General features: G+C 35.8%; 1 protein-coding gene across 1 annotated transcript in view; it reads right to left on the reverse strand.

Moving 5' to 3' along the window:
• LOC149777730 (uncharacterized) overlaps positions 1-16,732 on the reverse strand; it is a 263,591-nt gene that overhangs the window by 221,238 nt on the left and 25,621 nt on the right. Inside the window, exons 4-5 of the mRNA XM_089938777.1 lie at positions 9,356-9,628; positions 242-428 (exon numbers count right to left, since the gene is read on the reverse strand). Of these exons, the coding sequence (XP_089794903.1) occupies positions 242-428; positions 9,356-9,628 (460 nt within the window). The remainder of the gene's footprint in view (positions 1-241; positions 429-9,355; positions 9,629-16,732) is intronic.

Genomic DNA, 16,732 nt, shown 5'->3' on the forward strand with positions numbered 1-16,732 from the left:
TGACACACAAATAGAAAGATAAAATGAATCCTATGACACACAAATAGAAAGATAAAATGAATCCTATGACACACAAATAGAAAGATAAAATGAATCCTATGACACACAAATAGAAAGATAAAATGAATCCTATGACACACAAATAGAAAGATAAAATGAATCCTATCACACAAATAGAAAGATAAAATGAATCCTATATTCTGCTTCGTAACGATGAACAAACTTTTTTTTTCATCCTTACCCTGTTCGAATCTACCCTTGGCTTGCTCTCTCTCCCTGTCATTGACAGGCTGACCATCAATCACCTCCAAAGTCCGGATATGGAAGACAAGGTATGGTCGGCAGTGGCTCTGTTCTGCAAGGGGATTTTCTGCAACTGTAAGCTGTGTCAAATCTGGCAGTGGCTTCAACTTGGACAACTCGTTCAGCTGAAAGAAGTAAAACATGACTAACATGCTGCTTACAGAGTGCATATTTACATGCATATGTATCAGCAAATGTGCAATGAATTTACATGGGCTGTGACAGATATGAAAGTTAGTTCATTTAAGGTACCAAGGTGCTACATCCATTTTGTAAGTAAAAAGCTGCAGTCATCACAAGTAGATATGATATGTAATGGAAGAACTGTCATCAATAACAACATAAATAATGATAATAATGGAATTAAGGACAAATCGAGGACAAAGATTGTGCTAGCTTTCTTGCACATATATTCCTGAATGCATTCACTAAAGAAATTGTTCATCTCCTGTCCCGGAGTAAATGAGTCCCCTGTCCTGAAGTAAATGCATTCCTGTCCAATATTAAACAAGTCTCCTGTCATGAACTAAATGCATCCCTGTCCCATAATAAATGAATCCCCCTGTCCTGAAGTAAATGCATCCCTGTCCAATATTAAACAAGTCCCCTGTCCTGAAGTACATGCATCCCTGTCCAATACTAAACAAGTCCCCTGTCATGAACTAAATGCATGCCTGTGCCATGAGTCCCCTGTCCTGAAGTAAGTGCATCCCTGTCCCATGAGCCCCCTGTCCTGAAGCAAGTGCATCCCTGTCCCATAACATGATTCCCCTGTCCTGAAGTAAGTGCATCCCTATTCCATAACAAATGAGTCCCCTGTCCTACAGTAATTGTATCCCTGTCCCAAAACAAAGAAGTCCTCTGTCCTGAAGTAAATGAATCTTGTCTCAAAATAAGCAAGTCCTCTGTCCTGAAGTACATGCATCCCTGTCCTAAACTACCGTATATACTCACGTATAAATCCGTTCGCGTATAAGCCGACCCCCATACTGAACAGGTATAAACACTAAAACGTGCATGACCCGCATATAAGCCGACCTACAACTCCAAGACATCTCAAGATGCACGAGGTAAGTTCCAAATGCACTTAGGCAAACTTTCATTTAAAAATAATATATGTATACTTATCTCACGGTTGGCATGCATGATTATTAAAAAGAAATGGTATAAACTTGTTTGGAAAGTAATTTATTTAATTTTCTGTTTTCTTATTGTTTCTGTCTAATTTAGATTTGTGTATAATTTGATCAAACGATGACAAAGAATTTTGCAGTTGTGAGTTGCTGTAACACTACCTCTCCCTTTTGACTCGATTATTGTTTGTTTATGCATTACTGCATTGGACATTTTATATCAGTGCCCCGGTAATTATGTGTTGCTTTGAAATTGTAAATACCTAACTCATTAAAATGTAATCCTAGTATGACAACACAATGAACAAACAATACGGTTCGATGCTAATACTGTAAAAGCAGAGTTGTAGTTTGCTTTGATGTAAGTGATCTTACACGATACCTGTCAACTTTCATGCTGAGATGTAAAAAACTCCCAATTTTCGGGGTCGCTCCATGCCTACCTCCCGATTTCATATCTTCCAATTTTTGCAGAGAACTCCTGATTATTACATTATGTTTTGATTTTCATTTCTTCTAAACAAGAAAAGTCCTACATGTTCTGTTGTATCACCTGTGAATTATTGTGATGAAATAATTACTTTACTAGAATAATTCACTTCTTCACTAAATAGAATGTTAAGTTTAAACATTATTCATGTAAATTAATGATTTTTTTTACCTCTACAATAATACCAAAATAAAAAAATAAACCAGAACAAAAAAGTAAACCACAAGAATAAAATCATCCACAATTAATTTCAATCCCATGAATGATCACTACGAATGCTGTAACTCCATATGCTATAGCGCCATTCCCATAAAAGAAACTTAGAAAAATATACGAGTGAACACCTGGCATTTTTACAGTATATACCAAGGTTAGTTACCATCATTAAATTAAAAGAAGGAATGAAAATACATACTACGCAGCAACTGTGTCATTAAAAAAACTAATTCAGAATACACATTGTTTTATAATAAACAATACTAAATGCTGCACGAGTTGACAATAAGGGAATAAGGTCGGATATATAATGAGGGGAAAATAGTTGGCTGGCTATTTTGGTACCTTCAGTTCAACAAAATTGGGAATCCTTTATTTGCCAATCAATTGCTGGTGCTTGCTTAACACACAATAGTGTAGAATGTGGTTTCTTTGAAATACGACAGAGGGCCTGTCATTTTCACAAAATAGTTTCATGGATAAGGATTAACTTTTAATTAGTCGCACTGGCATTCTTGCGTTCTTGCTTGTTTATTTAAGACTAATCTTTAGTTATTGTGCAGTTTCACCACAGCTGTCCAGAATATGAAAATAGGGCACATTTTGGGGGAAAATAAGGCACGTCACAGGGAGAAACAGCGAGTCTTTTTGCGAATTTCACACATATTGGACCAGGAAAATTGATCAATATTAAGTGAAAACAAGGCTTTAAAAATGCTAGAAAAAACCTCCCAATTTTAGGTCCCAATCTCTATTTTTTTTAATTCAGTCTCCCTAAGTGGCTATTGAAAAGGTCAAAGGTATGACTTACACTCAGTTTACAAAACTATGGTAATCATGCTAATATTATAGAATAAAAGGCGGTTTGGAGCTAAGGTGTGCGCTGTTGGTGACGTGATGTGATGGAGCTGATGTGAAAGCCAGTGACTGTTGGACGTGTGTTGGGCCACTGTAGAGCTGTTGGTGTTGTCTGTGCTGTCAGCTGTGAAACTGTGTTGGAGGGGAGGTTTTAGCCATGGTGCTGGTTTGGATGTCGAGTGGTCAGGTTCTTTGTGACATATTGTGCTGCTGTCAGTGGTGATGTTGGTTCACAGGGAGATTGTGGTTATCTCATGTTGAGAAACCATGGCTCTGGGAGCAACAGGCTTGCAGGGTCCAAGAGATCCATGGGTAGGCTGGGAGGGGCAGGCCATTTGTGATGGCTCCTTAACCATTCAACAGTGGTGCGACTGAAGGTACCATGTGTGTGTCATTTGGGCACAACAGGTTATCTCCCATCTTTGGGTTACATATCATTATCACTACTCAAGCATGAAAACCACCATCATTGCTATAAGACCAGAAAATACTATCATTATAGCCATCTGAGTTAACGTCATTGTCGCTATTTCAGCGAACATCATTTTTGTTATTGTTAAGATCATTATCACTGTTTGAGCAAAAGCCTTTGTTACTTGTGTGCGAAATCTGTTATCTTTGTGATCATCGTTATCATTATTTATTTGTAAATCATAATCATTAGTTGTTGTTTTTCAAAATCATGTGTCACTATTTTAGTGAAAGCTTGTGACTGGCTGTATGAATTGTTTATCATTATCTGGATGATAACTTATTGTTTACAAGACTCATCCTTATTTTTGTCGAATCATATTGTTTGAGTCATTTATCTTGGTTTCCTTTTTGCATTTAATTTTTGTTTGATCTCAGTTCATTTTTCGTTTAAATTACAATTCGTTCCAGTTAGAAACTGTTTTATTTATATCAGATATTTAACTTGGTACGCATCAGTAAGTTAAAAGTCCAATATTTTGATATTTTGCACACGAGTTAGATATGGGTTTCTTTCATTCATAAATAAACATTGGTGTTCTTCATTATGATCAGACCCCAACCCAGTTATCTTGTTACAACCATTCCTATAATTCAAATGCATGTACCATTCCTATAATTCAAATGCATGTACCATTACTATAATTCATATGCATGTACCATTCCTATAATTCAAATGCATGTACCATTACTATAATTCAAATGCATGTACCATTACTATAATTCAAATGCATGTACCATTACTATAATTCAAATGCATGCACTATTCCTATAGTTCAGTTACATGTACCATTCCTATATAGTTCCAATGTACCATTCCTATAGTTCAAATACATGTACCATTCTTATAGTTCAAATACATGTACCATTCCTATAGTTCAAATACATGTACCATTCTTATAGTTCAAATACATGTACCATTCCTATAGTTCAAATACATGTACCATTCTTATAGTTCAAATGTACCATTCCTATAGTTCAAATACATGTACCATTCCTATAGTTCAAATACATGTACCATTCTTATAGTTCAAATACATGTACCATTCCTATAGTTCAAATACATGTACCATTCCTATAGTTCAAATACATGTACCATTCCTATAGTTCAAATACATGTACCATTCCTATAGTTCAAATACATGTACAATTCCTATAGTTCAAATACGTGTACCATTCCTATAGTTCAAATACATGCACCATTCCTATAGTTCAAATACATGTACCATTCCTATAGTTCAAATACATGTACCATTCCTATAGTTCAAATACGTGTACCATTCCTATAGTTCAAATACGTGTACCATTCCTATAGTTCAAATACGTGTACCATTCCTATAGTTCAAATATGTGTACCATTCCTATAGTTCAAATATGTGAACCATTCCTATAGTTCAAATACATGTACCATTCCTAAAGTTCAAATACATGTACCATTCCTATAGTTCAAATACATGTACCATTCCTATAGTTCAAATACGTGTACCATTCCTATAGTTCAAATACGTGTACCATTCCTATAGTTCAAATACGTGTACCATTCCTATAGTTCAAATACGTGTACCATTCCTATAGTTCAAATACATGTACAATTCCTATGTACCCTTTGATTAAGATGAGCTGATATGGAAAGTGCTTTTCATTTTTCATGTTGTTAATTTTACAATATATTCTATGTAGGGCATATACATGTGTCATCAACATGCCTCCATCTGTCTGTCCTTAGGTCCCATATGGTAAATACAATTTTATGGAGTTCATCGACTGAACCCAATTTGATAATTGGTCAAATTCAATCAATTTCATCCCTTTTAAATTTCATTTTATTTGGTCACACTGTATTGGGTGGATTACGAGTGTTTTTTGGACATGTTCCTAATTTCTCTATCAAGTTATATTCAAATTCCATAAAGAAAACAAAGATCATACAAAATATTTTGTTTTCATTCCATAAATGAAAAATGTCTTGCGTTTGACTGGTTCATTATTGGTGTGAAACATAGTTCATTTCATTAATGTGAATTGCCTTGCTTTCCATTGCCTGATTTTTTATATGAAGAACATCATCATTTTAGATTTATTCCACCTACTGACATTCAGCAACTTAGCAACCCCTCCATTTATCCCATATCCACCAACCCCTCCATTTATCCCATACCCACCAACCCCTCAAATGAACCCATACCTACCTACCCCTTAGTTCCATACCTGTAAACCCCTCCATTTATCCCATACCATATGATACCCACCGACCCCTTCATTTATCCCATACCCACCAACCCCTTCATTTATCCCATATCCATTAACCCCTTCATTTATCACGTATCCACCAACCCCTCCATTTATCCCAGACCCATCAATCCCTCAACTGAACCCATACCTATGTACCCCTTAGTTCCATGCCTACAAACCCCTCCATTTATCCCATAACATATGATACCCAGACACACCAACCCCTTCATTTAGCCCATGCCATTTGCAAGCACAAAACTATGTAGGGCAGACAAACAGGCATTTAGGAATGTGTTCATACAAAATACAAATGTACAAAAATACTACAAGAACAGATATATATACAAAAAAATGCAAGTAAAGTCCTAACTAATTATAGTGAATTCAACAAAAATTCACTATACTGTTTTGTGGACAAAATTCTTGAATTAATTAAAAGATACACGTGTATATTTTTGTACACAATTATACACATTTATACACATTTACATACTGAAATTTGTAGACCTTGCATTTACACCAATGCAAATTTCTTTTGCAGTATCTGCGGTGATTTATGTTCACACCATTACCAGAAACATACGAGTGGGGGTGGTGGGGGTTGATTCTAAAGATTTAAATGTAAATTACAAAACACTGCTATACATGTATTTGGTTAAACTAACATTTCTAGCAAACACATTGTGATTTCATCAAAACAATCTTTATTATAATGTCGGCTCTGAAGGTAATTGTGTTTTGAAACAATTACAAGATCAAAAACAAGTATGTAAACTTAAAAATTAATTTCCAATGTTACTGTACATACATCATCAATGTGGGATGCACTTCTGGTCTTTCTCTTAAAATATCTGGTATATAAATGACAGTATTTCTCAAATAAACAAAAAATCTCATCTTTATTTAATTTAGTGAATTTGCTGTTCATTAAAAAAAGTTACCTGCTTTAGAAAATAAGTCACAACATGTAACATTCTACAACAGAATAAATTAAGCAAATGATATTCTAGTGCAGGTAAATACATATCTCCAATCAGAGAAAGGAAAAATAAACAAGCAAATCTTTTCTATGCTAAATCAATAACATGTATGCATGGATTATTGTGAGTCACAGTGACCTCATTTAATCCAAAGCTATTTGAAACCGTGGAAAAGACCCAATTCAAGGAAAGTATAATGACAACATAGAACTGTAGGTACCCAAAGAAATTAACATTTTTGTGTGGGTTAGCATGGAAACTATACTGTTAAATATATTTTTGGGCACCAGGGCAAAGCTGAAGTTCTTGTACTTTCCTGACAACGGTAAAATTACATCGTTTTTCTACATTAAAAACTGTGATATCTTTAAAACAGATTAGCTCTGACTACACATTGTGAAACCCTATGAACTCCTCCTCTTCCTCATTGTTTTATTTTGCATGAGATTAGTAAAACTGAACATAGATAAACAAACTGTTTAATATATATAAGTAAACAAACTGTTTAATATATATATATATATGTAAGTAAACAAACTATATCCTCTTTACCTCACCTCTTCAAAATCAAATAAAATTTAAATTTAAATAATTCATTTTAAAAAAATCCAATATTTTAGGAATCAAAGTTAAGAACTGCTGAAAGGTGACAAATTTACCTAGGATAAACAGTCCGTAAGTTCATCAGAACTGTAACCCCCACAGTTGTGTGATTTGTATATGTACTACCAAAATGTTACGACACCGACATGTAGGACACAACATGTGGTGTTTATAGCCTGTCAGCCAAAGCTCAAGGAATGTAATTTCAACAATACACAGGGTGTATTTTTCTATACTTTAATTAAATCAGCTGCAAATGCATCATAAAGCACTTCCACACTAATGACACTTAATACTTATAAAATTTGTTTTCACTTGTCTTTGTGTTTAAAAACGAATTAAATGAATGTAAATAGTTCGCCAGACTGCAATGGGAGAACTCATGAGGACAAAGGAGGGTACCTTTAAAATGATTACATTCGAATTGACATTTCTCTTTACTCAGTGTATTTTATCTGTATTCTGAAACCTTAAAAATGATAAATTAGCTTTAGAGTAAAGTTATCTCTAATACTAATAAATGTGAATGACAAGCCTACAACTCTATCATTTGACTTGAAAAGTTCCCACATACATTACCAACAGTAATCCATATTGGTAATAAACCCAAAATGTGTTCATAAACCACGCATCCCCCCTCCCTCCACTGGCTCTTTTGTAAAACTTAACCCAAGTCATTAAAGTGTAAAATATAGGTAAAAATTACCTACTTTAGTGGAAGTGTGTTGACCTAACCATGAGGCATATAAAAGCAAGGTTTTAAAACCCTGCAGTCAAACATACATGAGACATGCAACATTTAACAAAGGTGTGAGGGAAAGATGTACAATTTACTACACACCACTTCAATATTCATGGTAGATCATACTCAAGCCTACACAAAAGCTTAGGAGGATTAATGTTAATGGGAGTTACCATAGATACCATATGTACTCACTTACAAGGCTTGACCAACTGCAAACTGCACAGACCCAGATCTGCTGTCACATAATGCAACGACAGATCTGGGTCTGTGCAGTTTGTTAGGAGTAATCAGTGGAACAAACAACATAGACCCTGATATGCAGGTGTATTATTGTACAGCAGATCTGCATCTTTGTTTTTTGCAGCTCGACTCGACTTATAAGTAAGTATATATGGAGGACACATTATGAGCTTCAACTCAGGCAGGTTCCAACTCCATACCTACCAGTTGTGAGTGCAATCTAATGACCAACCATTATGATGCATTAACATACAAAGTTTCATCAGCTTAATTAGAACTGGGTCACAGTGACCTAGGTTTTAGTATGGCTGGAGTTACCCTCTGTGAGATGCATCGTGCCAATTTTTAAGACTCTTTGTGGAAAGGGGTCCAAAATTTGAGGGTATTACAAATGAAGAGCTGAAAAGAAAGATCACGGTGATCACGATTTTATATGCCAGTAATTGAGTTGCTCTCCGTTAAATGCATCCACACAGAAAAATTATATGAGTGAATTATGGGCTTAACAAAATGAAGAAATAAATCCACGGATGAATGCAACCGAAAAATATGTTTCCTATTACATGTACTCTAGTTCTAAAATTAGAGTAGGTAGGTAGAAATTATTTTTTTAAAATCATAATATAATCTTATAATGATTAGTACATGCATATATAATGTACTAAGTGCTTCAAATACTGGCTTAAACTGGCTCAATTAGGTGCACAATTCATTTGTTTTTATTCCTTTTTTTTTTATTTTATGGGGGTGAGGAATAATTGCTAGGGTTGGTAATTTAAACCAAGGACAGTCAGCTGACTTGAAAAACACATATTCTTTTTGCCTGAACAGACAAAATGCATGGTCATGTTATTCACCATCATGCCTTTCTTAGCATGACGTTAATGTGCAATTAATATATGCATCCATCTCATCAAGATTATTCAATGGAAATTCATTGCTGAAAACAAGATTAGAAACAAAGTGATTATAAAATTGAAATTCTGAAAAAAGTTCCGCAATTTTTTTTCTTCACTTTTATCTGTCTTCTGAAAAAAATTCCAGCCAGAAACATAAATGTAAAATCTTAGATGTAAAAACTTACAGATTCAAGCTTGTTTTTTGCAATATGGAAGACACGCAGCGCTTTCAGTCTCTTTCCCATCCAGATTGGAATATGTTCAATGGTGTTGTTATTCAAGTTGAGAACCTGTAAATTAGTGAGATTTTCCAAACCCTCAATTTTTGTGATACAGTTGTTTGATAAATTTAATTCCTTTAGTTTCAGCAGTTTGTCGAGACGTTCCATTTTTTCAATGATGTTGCTACTCAGGTTCAACACTTGTAACCGCTTCAGACGTTCAAGATTCTCAATGTACTGAAAAGAAAGAGAAGAGAAGAGAATACTATAATTATGACAAAAAAAGAAAGAGTGTACCCAACACTGGCTATCCATTCAATCCAGAATCAAACAAAAAATGTGTTCTCTGTGCTACGTTTCACTGATGGACTCCAGCCCAACATACGCATCTGACCTCACCCAAGTGTACACACCAGCAAGATACTTAAGCTCCTCTTCTGACAATCGTATACTCATTATTCCCACTATGAAAACAAAGTCATATGGACAGCATTCTTTTGCATACCAGGGCCCTGCAATGTGGAATCAATCGCCCACTGAACTTAGACACAAAGACACAGTGATCTCATTCAAGAGTGCTCTTAAAACTCACTTATTTTGACTGCAAGAACAAAAATAAAGACCTAATAATGTTTCCTACCTTAAATATTCTTGTTATGGAGACAGAAAAACTAGTAAATGTAGGTAGCTGTTGGTAATTAATTTCAAATAAGAACCAAATTACTTTCAAATTTTTCTTTTCTTTCTTTCATTTCCACAAACAATCTCGTGCCTAGAGATCAGCTGATCAATACTGTATTTATCCCATTAGAAGCCTGGTGTCCTGCCTAATCAAATGAGTGGAAAGTGAGAGATGGGACTGTATTTATTCCATTTGAAGCCTGGTGTCCTGCCGACTCAAATGAGTGGAAAGTGAGAGATGGTACTCTATTTATCCCATTAGAGGCAAGGTGTCCTGCCTAATCAAATGAGTAGAAAGTGAGAGATGGTACTCTATTTATCCCATTAGAGGCAAGGTGTCCTGCCTAATCAAATGAGTAGAAAGTGAGAGATGGTACTCTATTTATCTTACAATAAGCCCATGTGCCCAGCCTAATCAAATGAGTGGAAAAATAGAGATTGGACATTATACAACTCATGATAAAGCCCTGTGCTCTTCCTAATCAAATGTGGGAACTGGGGGATTTAACACAATTTATCCTACATTAAACCCCATGTGTCCTAAATGAACATGTATAAAGTCCCGATGGGACTTCATTTATCTAGCAATAAGCCTGGTGTCCTGCCTTATCAAATGAGTGGAAAGTGAGATGTTGGATGTTATTTAACCACAGTAAGCCCAGGTGTCCCACCTAATCAAATGATTGGAAAATGAGGGATTATAGATGATTTATCCCATGGCAAGACCAGGTATCCCAACTAATCAAATGGGTGGAAGGTGGGGGATTAGTTTTTCACTGGACATGATTTTCCTACATATACATTTACAAATATGTTTAAATTTAAATTAGTGTCATCTTATCATCAGAGATTTGCTTATAACTAAAGAATACAGTAAAAAAGATCAATTTTAATGAAATATAAAACTGAACTGAGAAAATCTCAAAGTCATTGTACATATCCTTCATGGGGAAACTGCCTCATATTTTCATATTTCCTATTTTCTGTGATATGGTGTCCCTTACACAAGGGGTGAGTTTTGGTATCTGAAATCATACTGTGATACACTGCAATAAGAATGACTGCACTGCAACATATACCAATATGTATCAATATGTAACAATATGTATCAATATGTAACAATACATACTGCTACAATTTGGAAAACCTTGTTTTTTATAGTTTATAAGTTGCTTTTAAAATAAACAATATCTTCTATCAGCTGTGCATTTTTTTAATTTGGGAAAAACATTACATGGATTATGTGTTGTAACAGTTGTAAGAGACAAGAGTTTGCAGATGAAAGATAGTAATGATAAACTATGATGAATAATGAGAACCAGTACTCCCTCTGTAACAGCTTCAGCTATCACATCAATAGCATATTGATAACAATATATTAATTCCACATTGTATTTAGGGCCAAAGCAAGTCCAAACAATGCTTTTTGCCTGCTATAACAATGTATTCATTCTACAATGTACTATGGGCTAAAGGGAGTCCAAACATCGCTTTTTGCCTGCTATAACAATGCATTCATTCCATACTGTACTTAGGGCCAAAGCGAGTCCAAACAATGCTTTTTGCCTGCTATAACAATGTATTCATTCTACATTGTATTTAGGGCCAAAGCGAGTCCAAACAATGCTTTTTGCCTGCTATAACAAGGTATTAATTCCACACTGTACTTAGGGCCAAAGTGAGTCCAAACAATGCTTTTTTTCTGCTATAACAATGTATTCATTCCATACTGTACTTATGGCCAAAGCGAGTCCAAACAATGCTTTTTGACTGCTATAACAATGTATTCATTCCACATTGTACTTAGGGCCAAAGCGAGTCCAAACAATGCTTTTTGCCTGCTATAACAATGTATTAATTCCACATTGTATTTAGGGCCAAAGCGAGTCCAAACAATGCTTTTTGCCTGCTATAACAATGTATTAATTCCACATTGTATTTAGGGCCAAAGCGAGTCCAAACAATGCTTTCTGCCTGCTATAACAATGCATTAATTCCACATTGTATTTAGGGCCAAAGCGAGTCCAAACAATGCTTTTTGCCTGCTATAACAATGTATTAATTCTACTTTGTATTTAGGGCCAAAGCGAGTCCAAACAATGCTTTTTGCCTGCTATAACAATGTATTCATTCCACATTGTACTTACGGCCAAAGCGAGTCCAAACAATGCTTTCTGCCTGCTATAACAATGTATTCATTCCACACTGTACTTAGGGCCAAAGCGAGTCCAAACAATGCTTTTTGCCTGCTATAACAATGTATTAATTCCACATTGTATTTAGGGCCAAAGCGAGTCCAAACAATGCTTTTTGCCTGCTATAGCAATGTATTAATTCTACTTTGTATTTAGGGCCAAAGCGAGTCCAAACAATGCTTTTTGCCTGCTATAACAATGTATTAATTCTACATTGTATTTAGGGCCAAAGCGAGTCCAAACAATGCTTTCTGCCTGCTATAACAATGTATTAATTCCACATTGTATTTAGGGCCAAAGCGAGTCCAAACAAAGCTTTTTGCCTGCTATAACAATGTACTAATTCCACATTGTATTTAGGGCCAAAGTGAGTCCAAACAATGCTTTTTGCCTGCTATAACAATGTATTAATTCCACATTATACTTAGGACCAAAGCGAGTCCAAACAATGCTTTTTGCCTGCTATAACAATGTATTAATTCCACATTATACTTAGGGTCAAAGCGAGTAAAAACAATGCTTTTTGCCTGCTATAACAATGTATTAATTCCACATTGTACCTAGGGCCAAAGCAAGTCCAAACAATGCTTTTTGCCTGCTATAACAATGTGTTAATTCCACACTGTACTTAGGGTCAAAGCGAGTCCAAACAATGCTTTTTGCCTGCTATAACAATGTATTCATTCCATACTGAACTTAGGGCCAAAGTGAGTCCAAATAATGCTTTTTGCCTGCTATAACAATGTATTCATTCCACATTGTGCTTAGGGCCAAAGCGAGTCCAAACAATGCTTTCTGCCTGCTATAACAATGTATTAATTCTACATTGTATTTAGGGCCAAAGCGAGTCCAAACAATGCTTTTTGCCTGCTATAACAATGTATTAATTCCACATTGTACTTAGGGCCAAAGCGAGTCCAAACAATGCTTTTTGCACACTATAACAATGTATTAATTCTATATTATACTTAGGGCCAAAGCGAGTCCAAACAATGCTTTTTGCCTGTTATAACAATGTATTAATTCCACACTGTACTTAGGGCCAAAGCGAGTCCAAACAATGCTTTTCGCCTGCTATAACAATGTATTAATTCTACTTTGTATTTAGGGCCAAAGCGAGTGCAAACAATGCTTTTTGCCTGCTATAACAATGTATTAATTCCACATTGTACTTAGGGCCAAAGCGAGTCCAAACAATGCTTTTTGCCTGCTATAACAATGTATTAATTCCACATTGTATTTAGGGCCAAAGCGAGTCCAAACAATGCTTTTTGCCTGCTATAACAATGTATTAATTCCACATTGTACTTAGGGCCAAAGCGAGTCCAAACAATGCTTTTTGCCCACTATAACAATGTATTAATTCCACATTATACTTAGGGCCAAAGCAAGTCCAAACAATACTTTTTGCCTCCTATAACAATGTATTAATTCCACATTGTATTTAGGGCCAAAGCGAGTCCAAACAATGCTTTCTGCCTGCTATAACAATGTATTAATTCCACATTGTATTGCCCAAACAATGCTTTTGGCCTGCTATAACAATGTATTAATTCCACATTGTATTTAGGGCCAAAGCGAGTCCAAACAATGCTTTTTGCCCACTATAACAATGTATTAATTCCACATTATACTTAGGGCCAAAGCGAGTCCAAACAATGCTTTTTGCCTGCTATAACAATGTATTAATTCTACATTGCACTTAGGGCCAAAGCGAGTCCAAGCAACGCTTTCTGCCTGCTATAACAATGTAATAATTCTACATTGTATTTAGGGCCAAAGCGAGTCCAAACATTGCTTTTTGCCTGCTATAACAATGTATTAATTCCACATTGTATTTAGGGCCAAAGCGAGTCCAAACAATGCTTTTTGCCTGCTATAACAATGTATTAATTCCACATTGTACTTAGGGCCAAAGTGAGTCCAAACAATACTTTTTGCCCACTATAACAATGTATTAGTTCCACATTATACTTAGGGCCAAAGCGAGTCCAAACAATGCTTTTTGCCTGCTATAACAATGTATTCATTCCACATTGTACTTAGGGCCAAAGCGAGTCCAAACAATGCTTTTTGCCTGCTATAACAATGTATTAATTCTACATTGTATTTAGGGCCAAAGCGAGTCCAAACAATGCTTTTTGCCTGCTATAACAATGTATTAATTCCACATTGTATTTAGGGCCAAAGCGAGTCCAAACAATGCTTTTTGCCTGCTATAACAATATATTAATTCCACATTGTACTTAGGGCCAAAGCGAGTCCAAACAATGCTTTTTGCCCACTATAACAATGTATTAATTCCACATTATACTTTGGGCCAAAGCGAGTACAAACAATGCTTTTTGCCTGCTATAACAATGTATTCATTCCACATTGTACTTAGGGCCAAAGCGAGTCCAAACAATGCTTTTTGCCCACTATAACAATGTATTAATTCCACACTGTACTTATGGCCAAAGCGAGTCCAAACAATGCTATTTGTCTGCTATAACAATGTATTAATTCTACTTTGTATTTAGGGCCAAAGCGAGTCCAAACAATGCTTTTTGCCTGCTATAACAATGTATTAATTCTACATTGTATTTAGGGCCAAAGCGAGTCCAAACAATGCTTTCTGCCTGCTATAACAATGTATTAATTCCACATTGTACTTAGGGCCAAAGCGAGTCCAAACAATGCTTTTTGCCCACTATAACAATGTATTAATTCCACATTATACTTAGGGCCAAAGCGAGTCCAAACAATGCCTTTTGCCTGCTATAACAATGTATTAATTCTACATTGTATTTAGGGCCAAAGCGAGTCCAAACAATGCTTTCTGCCTGCTATAACAATGTATTAATTCTACATTGTATTTAGGGCCAAAGCGAGTCCAAACAATGCTTTTTGCCTGCTATAACAATGTATTAATTCCACATTGTATTTAGGGCCAAAGCGAGTCCAAACAATGCTTTTTGCCTGCTATAACAATGTATTAATTCCACATTGTACTTAGGGCCAAAGCGAGTCCAAACAATGCTTTTTGCCTGCTATAACAATGTATTAATTCCATATTATACTTAGGGCCAAAGCGAGTCCAAACAATGCTTTTTGCCTGCTATAACAATGTATTAATTCCACATTCTACTTAAGGCCAAAGCGAGTCCAAACAATGCTTTTTGCCTGTTATAACAATGTATTAATTCCACACTGCACTTAGGGCCAAAGCGAGTCCAAACAATGCTTTTTGCCTGCTATAACAATGTATTCATTCTACTTTGTATTTAGGGCCAAAGCGAGTCCAAACAATGCTTTTTGCCTGCTATAACAATGTATTAATTCCACATTGTACTTAGGGCCAAAGCGAGTCCAAACAATGCTTTTTGCCCACTATAACAATGTATTAATTCCACATTATACTTAGGGCCAAAGCGAGTCCAAACAATGCTTTTTGCCTGCTATAACAATGTATTAATTCTACATTGCACTTAGGGCCAAAGCGAGTCCAAGCAACGCTTTCTGCCTCTATAACAATGTATTAATTCTACATTGTATTTAGGGCCAAAGCGAGTCCAAACAATACTTTTTGCCTCCTATAACAATGTATTAATTCCACATTGTATTTAGGGCCAAAGCGAGTCCAAACAATGCTTTTTGCCTGCTATAACAATGTATTAATTCCACATTGTATTGCCCAAACAATGCTTTTGGCCTGCTATTACAATGTATTAATTCCACATTGTATTTAGGGCCAAAGCAAGTCCAAACAATGCTTTTTGCCTACTATAACAATGTATTAATTCTACATTGTACTTAGGGCCAAAGCGAGTCCAAACAATGCTTTTTGCCTGCTATAACAATGTATTAATTCCACATTGTATTTAGGGCCAAAGCAAGTCGAAACAATGCTTTTTGCCTGCTATAACAATGTATTAATTCCACATTGTACTTAGGGCCAAAGCGAGTCCAAACAATGCTTTCTGCCTGCTATAACAATGTATTAATTCTACATTGTATTTAGGGCCAAAGCGAGTCCAAACAAAACGTTTTGCCTGCTATAACAATGTACTAATTCCACATTGTACTTAGGGCCAAAGCGAGTCCAAACAATGCTTTTTGCCTGCTATAACAATGTATTAATTCCACATTATACTTAGGGCCAAAGCGAGTCCAAACAATGCTTTTTGCCTGCTATAACAATGTATTCATTCCACATTGTACTTAGGGCCAAAGCGAGTCCAAACAATGCTTTCTGCCTGCTATAACAATGTATTAATTCCACACTGTACTTAGGGCCAAGGGGCCCCAAGTGGCCGAGTGGTCTAAAGCGCTCTTCGTTACGGATCACTGCCATCTCACGTCTGTCTGCGGCGGTTCGAGTCTAAGATTCAGCCAATGTGGGCATGTGAGAAAGCCTGCCAATAGCTTCTCGTGGGTCGGTGGTTCTTTCCGGGTTCTTCCTCCACCATTAATACTGGCCGCC

This window comes from Sinohyriopsis cumingii, chromosome 17 (assembly GCF_028554795.1).
Source record: "Sinohyriopsis cumingii isolate HCF-2022 chromosome 17, ASM2855479v2, whole genome shotgun sequence".
NCBI lineage: Eukaryota > Metazoa > Mollusca > Bivalvia > Unionida > Unionidae > Sinohyriopsis > Sinohyriopsis cumingii.